The sequence below is a fragment of the Alligator sinensis genome, unplaced genomic scaffold (assembly GCF_000455745.1).
Source record: "Alligator sinensis unplaced genomic scaffold, ASM45574v1 scaffold446_1, whole genome shotgun sequence".
In the NCBI taxonomy this organism is placed as follows: Eukaryota; Metazoa; Chordata; order Crocodylia; family Alligatoridae; genus Alligator; species Alligator sinensis.
This window is the reverse complement of record NW_005843090.1, coordinates 125,737-134,218: the sequence shown is the minus strand read 5'-3', so window position 1 is coordinate 134,218 and position 8,482 is coordinate 125,737. Positions and strand designations below refer to the sequence as shown.

Below are 8,482 nucleotides of genomic sequence, written 5' to 3'. Positions count from 1 at the left end.
GCCCCGCCCCGCCCCGGGGGCAGGGGTGTTGGGGGGCAGGCAGGGGGAGGGGGGCAGGTCTCCCCGTTACAAGGAAGGTTTTGGGGGGCTGACCCCCAGGATGTGACGTGTGAGCAGGAGGGCAAACACCCCCCCATTGTCATCCGAACCGAAAACCCCGGTCGTTAGGAAGGGGCCTCGTTGCGCCCCGCCCCGCCCCGCGCCAGCAGCGCTGGGTTCCCTCCCGGAGGCGGGTGGGGGTGGAAGTGTCGGCGTGAGATCTGTCCCTTTTCTAGTGCTTTGGGTTGGAATAGCGCCTAGTCAGGGGGAAAAATAACGCCAGCTGGCGCGTGGCATCCATACGGTGAAGCTGAAGGAAGTCGGGAAACATAGATATTGCGGGCGGGAACGTGCTGACAACGAAGGGCCACGTCCGTGTCGCCTGCCGCGGCTGTTGCCATCCGGCGGTGGTTCACCCTGTTCAGTGTCCGGGTTTGGGGGTTTTCCTACAACCGCGGAGACACAAACACCCCCTGCCGGGCCGACCTTTCTCGTGGCGCTTTCTGTCTTCCCGAGCGTCATCGTCCCACCGTCCGCGGCAACATTTCTGCCGCAACAAACCGCGCGGTGGCTTCGATCAGATGCGTCGAGGTCGTGGCTTGTTATCAGGCTGGCAGAAGCATGGCCTCTCCCAGCTGCGGGGAGCCGGGCGGGTGCTCGGTGCCGCTGGGAATTAGGCCTCGCTCTGGCGAGCGCTGCCCATTCCCTGGGGCTCCGGGTTGGCAACGATCTGCAGCAGCCCCGCGGGTATATAAAGCACCGTGGCGTCTGTCGGTGCGAGGGCAGGCACCGGATCGCGGTCAGAGGCAGCAGGGTTGCGGGGCTGTTGCTCCCCAGTTGATCCCGCGCCCGGCTCTGGGCGGGCTGGCGGCGGGGCAGCCCCCTCCTCTCCGTCGTGCAGAGGTGGCACCCAGCAGGCCCAGCTGCAGGCTTCTCGATGGAGACGCTGGGCTCCTTCGTGTCTCCTGCCGACTGCCCAGGCGGACGGGAAAGCGGGACCTGTTGATCTTTACCGTCCCTCTCTTGCCTTGCAGCTTTTCCTGGACGATGCCAAAGTGAAGAACTTCATCACCTGCTTTAAAGGTAAGGTCCTTCCTTCTCTGCAAGCTGGGCCCTTCAGTCTGCCTCCCGGTTCTGCCATGGCCAGGGTCCCTTTTCCTGGAAGGAGGCATAACGCTGCCTCCCTGCCGCCACCATCTGCCTCGGGGCAGGAGCTGGGTCAGGACCGTGTGGGGTGCTGCAGGACACGGAGCCGTCGTGGGCGTCTCCTCTGAGCCCCATTCATCCTGAGGGGTGCCGGGCTGCAGGGAGGGGCCCTGTTTCCCTGAGAAGGGCTCAGGTGCTGTGCTGCAGATGGATCCAGTGAGCCCTGGGATGGTGCTGTGCCATGGATGGGTGGGAGAGAGCTGGGTGGGGGTAGGTGCCTGCCCTGATGCTCTTGACCAGATGGGCCCAGCGCGCTGTTACCCAGTGCTGGGCAGGGGGCTCCTCCTGTGGCTGAGAGGGGCCTGGAGAGGAGCGCACTGAACGCAGGGTGCCTTGTGTCCGACCGTGCCGCCTGAGTGCTGTAAGAGCAGCCTGCACGTCCCCAAAGCCCACCTGGGAATAAGAGAGGCAGGGGCGCCCTGACCCCCATGGCATCCGGTCTCTTGCAGTGTCCATGGCCCCTGCTGCCCGCTGCCGGCTAGAGCAGGTCACACCTGCTTGAGGGAGCAGTGCTGTTGCTCCCCAGCGGCTGCAGCCTGCGGAGGTGGCCAGCCCTGGCGTTGATGCACGGTGCGAGCATCTGCCAGGAGACTACAGCGACGCCTGCGCTCTGCTACCCGCCCTTGGCAAGGGGCAACCCTGTTCTGTCTGCTTGAAGAGTGACAGCTCTGAGCTACGGTGGGACACAGCCGCCCCAGCTCCCCCACTAGCTGCAGAAATGCAAGGTCCCCTGCTGCCCAGGGGAGGGTTTTCGGCAGGAATCTCTACCTGCAGGGCTCTCGCTCGGACTTGTCAGCACTTTCTGCTGTCATCCGAACGGGGTCGTTCCTAAGTGTGTGTCTTTGTAGGGTCAGACGGGCTGGGCTCTTATACACCCCCCCAGCCGGGGCCTCTAAGTGAGAGCCATTCAGAGAAGTCCAGGTTGGTATGGCTAAGCTGGGAGCTGATGCCCGCAATCCTCACTTAGCCTCTTGTCAGCGTTTGATCTTCCTCCGGATCTGCACTCATCCCCTCTTTGTAGGTTGGCTTTAAAGAGCCACGTCTGCTGTGGTAATCCTTAATCAGGGGTTTCGTATTAGGGCTGGTGGATCACTGCAGACAGCTGAGCTGGTGCGTTATGGGAGCAGCCCCTGACAAAGCCAGGAACCCTTTACCCGTTTGGGGCTCGTGGGGAGGGAGAGCTTTCCTGTGGCTCGGTACCGAGGTGCCACCTCCCCCATGTAGTTGCTTGGTGTGGGGGAGTTGGGTATCCCACTGCAAAGCAGGCCTGGGGGAGCCCATTCTCTTGAAGCAGCTGCCACTAATCTGTCCCGCCCCCGATAATCGCACTCGGCGAGCAGAGCCTGCAGCAAATCGCAGCTAAACTCTAAATGGAGCCCAGAGCTCAGCGAGGGTTTCTGGGAACCCAGAGACAGGCTTTGGGTGCTAAGTCCCAGGAGCTTCTCCCTACACCCTACACCCCCCCTCCACGAGCCCCTGCCAGCACTGTGTGTGATCACTCTGGCTGCCAGCCAGGCTCAGGCTCCGTTCAGGGAGCATCGCATGCTAGGATCGGGCGGCTCTGAGCCATGCTCTGGCCAGCCCTCACTTAGCCCCTTCACACTGGTGGGGGCACGGGCTAGCTTGGGCTTGAGCTGCTGACATGAGGTGTGTCCCCCCATAAGAGACCTTGTTCATACCGAGACCCAACACTCTTCGCTGTTGCTCTGCAGCAGACTGCCAGGCAGACAGCTGCATTTGTGGCAGTAGCTAAGCCCTCGGCAGACCCCTGACCCCTCCAGAGGGCCAGGGTCTGGTAGGAAGGGGAAGGGAGCCAATTGTCTGAAGCGCCCAGTCCCTGAGCAGCACGTGTTTCACCTGCAAGGGGCCGTGGTGAGTGCTAGTGGCCTTGCCGTTGAGGGAGACAGCAGATAAAATTCAGCATGGATGAGTGTAAAGTGATGCACATGGGCAAAAATAACCCTAGGTCTACCTACACGCTGGTGGGCTCTACGTTAGCTGTTGGCACCCAGGGAAGAGACCTGGGAATCATTGCGGACGGGTCGCTAAAAACAACAGATCAGCAGCTATCAAAAAGGCAAACGCAAGGTCAGGGATGGCGAAGAAGTGAATTGTGAACAAAGCAGAAAGTATCACGATGCCCCTTTATAAACCCACGGGGCGTCCACACCATGAATGTTGTGCCCAACTCTGGTCCCCACACCTTCAAAACGAGAGAGAAGGGCAACAAGGTTGATGAGCGGCATGGCGGGGCTTCTCCAGGAGGAGACTAATAAGGCCAGGCCAGTTTAGAAAAGAGATGCTGGAGAGGGACAGAAGAAGGGTTTACAACACACTCGGTGGGAAAGAGAAAGTCACTAGGGATTTATTATGAGGAGAGGCTGAGGGACCTGGGCTGATTGAGTCTGCAGAAGAGAAGACTGAGGGGGGATTGAATAGCAGCCTTCACCTCCCTGCAGGGGAGCTGCAAAGAGGATGAAGCTGGGCTGGTCTCAGTGGGGGCAGATGGCAGGACAAGGAGCAATGGGCTCCAGTTGCAGCAAGGGGAGTTGAGGATGGATATTAGGAAAAACTTTTTCATGAGGAGGGTAGTAAAGCTACCCAAAGGGATTGGGGAGACTCCATCCTTGGAGGTGTTTAAGACCCAGGTAGACAAAGCCTTGGCTGGGATGATGTAGTTGGGGCTGGTCCTGCTTTGAGCAGGGGTTTGGACTACATGTGACCTCCTGGGGTCCCGTCCCACTCTCATTTTCTATGATCATTGACTATCTCTCGCTAGACAAGAACAAGGGGTCGCAACATGAAACGAGCTGGCTGTCAGTTTAAAACGAACACCAGGAAGTTCTCCTTTACCCGGTGTGGCATTACGGGGTGGGACTTGTGGCCACCAGAGGTGGTGGAAGCTGAGAGTTCAGCCACATTCAGAAGAGAGATGGGACACGTGCTTGGAGGAAAGGGGCATCAGGCACTGTTGAGCCTGGGGGCGAGGGGCACGGTCTCTGCATCAGACCTTCAGAGCTGGAGGCTGCAAGGGAGAGAGGAACAGGGGGAGAAACCCTGGTCAGACCCCGTCACTCTCCCAGCCTCCGCTCTCTGCCACAGGAGACTAGGCAGGTGGACCTAGGGTCTGAGCCAGTCCACGGCAGTTCGTATGTAGGGAGCGTTGTTGGGGTTCCCAGGCAGTGCCTCACTGGGGTGGCTGCAGGCTGCTGCAAGGCACCTGCGGTAGACGGTGCTTGCACCTGCTGGAGATTTCCTAGCAGGGCCTTCAAACAAAGCCACTGAGAGAGCAGTGGCCAATGTGCTGCCTGGTGTCACGGGGGCTGGGCAGGGGTGAGCGGAGCTCCCCGAGGGCACGGCAGCACAGGGCTGGGAGCCACAAGCACCCACAGTCCAGCCTCTGTGTCTGATTGATCCCTTAGCCCCCAGAGAGGAGACACCCTGCCCCCAGCCCTTGGTGTTTGCAAGGCCCCGGGTAAGCGCGAGGCGTCTGTATGGCTGAGGAGGGCGGCGTCTCTGTGTGGAGCAGGGTATGAATGGGAGCTTGGAGGCTCTCGTTAGCCGGGCTCGTGACCCAGATCTGCCAGTGCCTGTTCATCACCTGCCAGCGCCGGCCTTTGCCGCTTGCTCTGAGATGCTGGAGATCCGGTGCTCATCTCTGGTGCTTGCTTGCGTTCCCATGTTGCCAAAAAGCTCAGCTGGGGGATGTGAGCATTTATAGCAGGAAAGAGCGGCTTATCCCTGAGGGCAAGGCAGGGGGAACAGCCATAGGGAGGCAAAAGGATTTGGCTGAGGTCTCCCAATGGGGCAGTGGCAGAGCTGGGACTCGACTCCAGGTCTCCGTGCAGCAGCCTGACTTAGCCCACGCAGCTTTGTGCTGCCATTTAGGGGAGCCCAGAGCCCTCGGAGGAATTGCAGGGCACCGTCAGGTGGAAGCAGCCCCCCAACCTTTCTGCGGGGTGGTGGATGTGCTGAATGGGGCCGAGAGCCTGGCGAGCTGTCCAGGTCGGACGCAGGCCCAGCTGAGCTCCACCTTCCCATGAGCACAGCTTGTGGGCTGGGGCTGCGGAGCCTGGAGCTTTCCTGTGCACCAGGAGCCTGCCAGAGGGGTGCTGGGGTCCAGGCAGGGCTTGTTTAATGTCTTCCCCTCACCTTCCCTGTACGGTAACACTGAAGAGCTCACGTGAATGCACCCAGGGCTCTTACTACAGCCCCTCAGTCAGTGTTGGGAGCGGTGCTTGCACCAGCTCTCACTGAGGCAAGTAGCAGGAGGGGAATAGCAGCGCTGCCTGCTTGGCACCCACAGTCAGTGGCCCCTAAGTGCCCCCCCAACCTGTGCAAGGCTGTGACCTGTTCGGGCAGGGCACAACTGTGCAAGCGCTCGGGGCCCCGTGGATGTAATGGGCAGCCTCTCCAGGCCGTCTCCCTCCAGCCTGGCCGGTGCCCCTTTAAAACCCATTTGCAGTGCCTAGCTGCCAGCTCCCTGGCCCGGCAGCTGCAGCGCCTCTTGCATATTAATTTCATGCACACGATTACGTGGCTTCAGCTCTCGCTATTAATAACTTGTATTCACCCGCTCCACGTCCGCTAATGGCACCAAGCCTCCTGTCTGCTTAGCACTCTCCTCGCCGGCTGGCAGAGGCGGGTGTGGGCAGGTGACCAGGCACCTCCCTCCACTGTGGCCTACGTGACTGCCCGGCCACAGCGCACCCACTCGCGCTCCCACTGCTCAGAGCCACTAAGCAGCTTGATGAAGGAAGGAGGGCTGAAATCCCCCATTAGCTAATGAAGAAGGGAGCCCAGGTGGGAGGGATAAACGAACAAGCTGGTAGTCGCCGGCTGCCGCCAGCTGCTTTCTTGTCAAGGCAAGAGGCAGGTTTGCCCTGCACCCCCTGGCACGGGTTGGCTCCAGCGGGCAGACCCAGCATCGCTGCTTTATATAATCATTTGGAAAGTGCTCTGCGCATGCTTCATTGCCCTGGGCCAAAACTCTCCCTGCCAGCAGAAGCCGCAGCTCCGGGGCGGGTGGGCTTTTAATGCAAAAATAACTGGCGTGGGCATCAAGGCGTGGGTGCCCTTGGAAGAGCAGGGAGCTGGTACGTGCCTTCGTGCCCAAGCTGCCTGGCACAGCAGAGTGGGCAAGCCTTCCCTGCCCACAGTCTGCTGTTGTGCTCGTGAAGGGCCAGGGTCCTGTGCCGGAGGAGAGCCCCCGGCTTCTTTACCAGCCGGCCTCGCATGGGTCTCTGTGCCAACCCAAGGGCTCCTTGTGGGGGCAGGTTCTTGCCCAGCCCCCAGTAGCCAGGCATCACAGCCGGTTTCCCCGCAGCTCTGCCCCTCTCCCCAAGGACCCCCGGCCTGGAGTGAGCCGGGATGTGTCCTGCTTGGTGGCAGAGGCAGCTCTGCCGGAGGCCGGTTGGCAGGGAGATGTTCAGCCAGAATCGCGTCATGGGGCAAAGAGAAGGCAGATGATGTGGGGCTCGAGGCCCAGAGCGGGGAGCTGCAGCTCGGAGCTGATTTATGAGCCCCATTGCCAGCAGAGCTGGGGGCACCGCAGTGCCCAGGGGTTCAGACCCCTGCGCGCACCCGCTAATCCCCCGTCTGCAGGGCCTGTCTTGGAGGTCTTGTCTGCAGGGCTGGCGCGAGGCCGGAGGCCATGGAGAGTCCAGCAGGCACTGGGGAGACGATGAGACTCGGGTCGGGAATGGGATGGGGCTTCGTCCTCGCTCACTGGGCTCCCGGCCCAGCCCGGCTGCCCAGGGAAGGAAGGGGCGGCCAGGCCAGGCCAGCGCTCCCTGCTCAGGGGGCTGCTGCTTCCCTGGCACTGAGCCCCGGTCTCTCTCTTCCTCCCTCTTGCAGACCAGCAGTTCCTGGCCTTCTTCTTCAAGCAGCTGGAGGTGAACCGGAGCGGGCGGTACCAGGACACCTTCCCCTACCTGTCGCCCTGCGGCCGGGAGCACAACTACGTGCGCTGCGATGACCGCCCCATCGTCTTCACTCAGCTCCTGCAGGACGCGGGTGGGCATCAGCTGCTCTCCTACTGCGGCGCCGGGCCCCGCCTGGCCGTTGCCTTCAAGCCCACCAAGCTGGCCATGCTCCCCGAGAATGGCCGCCTCTACCACCCAGCACCCCCCAAGGCCGGCGGTGTGGGGCTGGTGAAGTCGGGGCTGGCATTCGAGCTGAGTTCCTGCTTTGAGTACGGTGAGGGCCCCGGGCAGCCCCCCACCCACTTCTGCTGGCAGGGCGAGCGCCACCTCCTCACCAACGAGCTGCTGCCCATCCTCCGTGCCTGATGCCCGGCGCGAACCCGGAGACTGCCCTGGCGGTGTTGGCTGGAAAGGGGCAGCCTGCCGTGCCCCGGGCCTGGAGCAGGGACTGCCAGCTCCGTCCACCCCCCGGGAAACCGGAGCAGGTGCGATGTGTGCTCCGGGCTGGTGTCATGACTGGCTGTGGCAGGAGAGGGGGGAGTCCCGGCACACCGCTCTCCCCCATGCCCATGCACTCGCTGCTGGGTGCTGTGCTCGTGTCCCGGGCCCCGGGGGAGAGCCATCCCCTGCTGGGCTCTCCGGGGAGGGGGCGGCATGCACGTGAGCCGCGCTCCTGTCTGTATCGGGGCGATTATCTCTGCCTGCGCTGGCCTGGGATTAGCCCAGGGACTTAAAGTGCCTTCCACACAGATTGCTGAGCTCTGCCGTGTTGTAGCCGCGCCGGATAACCCAGATTGCACCAGGGAAGTGTCCTGCCCCTCCAGGCTCGTGGCGGGGGGGCTGCCGCAAGGTAGCGGGACTGGGTTTGCTGCCGCGGCTGCTCCGCCCGGGCCCAGCGGGGCTGGTCTCCCCTGCCGCTGAGCTGCTCCCCCACTGGGCACGAGCAGCCCGCAGCCCCTCGGCCTGTTTGTCGGGGCCAGGGTGCGCCCTGACAGCGCCGTCTGGGCGCTCGCCCTTGCTGCCCCGCTGTCCCGCAGTTGCCCCTAGCCAGGGAGGCACAACGCCACCCAGCTGTGTTCCCCTTGCCCCATGCTGGGGCTCCCTGGGTGTTAGCAGGAGGCTGGGCCCTGCTCCGGCCTGACCTGGCTCAGGATGGCCGTGCCGCGGGCACCCGAAGGGGAACCAGGCCACCCCGACGGGCTGAGGGGAAGCTCAAGCGCCCAGATGCCGCCTGCCCCGGGGCATCTCTCCATCAGCACCTGGTCACGAGCAGACGGGTGTAAGGGGGGGCGGGTTGGCGCGGGTGCCTGTTC

General features: G+C 62.5%; 1 protein-coding gene across 1 annotated transcript in view; it reads left to right on the top strand.

Moving 5' to 3' along the window:
- The window catches only part of CUNH8orf82 (chromosome unknown C8orf82 homolog), a 9,591-nt gene extending 1,671 nt beyond the window's left edge, over positions 1 to 7,920 (top strand). The window contains exons 2-3 of the mRNA XM_025193696.1: positions 797 to 1,122; positions 7,102 to 7,920. Of these exons, the coding sequence (XP_025049481.1) occupies positions 797 to 1,122; positions 7,102 to 7,535 (760 nt within the window). The 3' untranslated portion in view covers positions 7,536 to 7,920. The remainder of the gene's footprint in view (positions 1 to 796; positions 1,123 to 7,101) is intronic.
- The last annotated feature ends 562 nt before the right edge of the window (positions 7,921 to 8,482 follow it).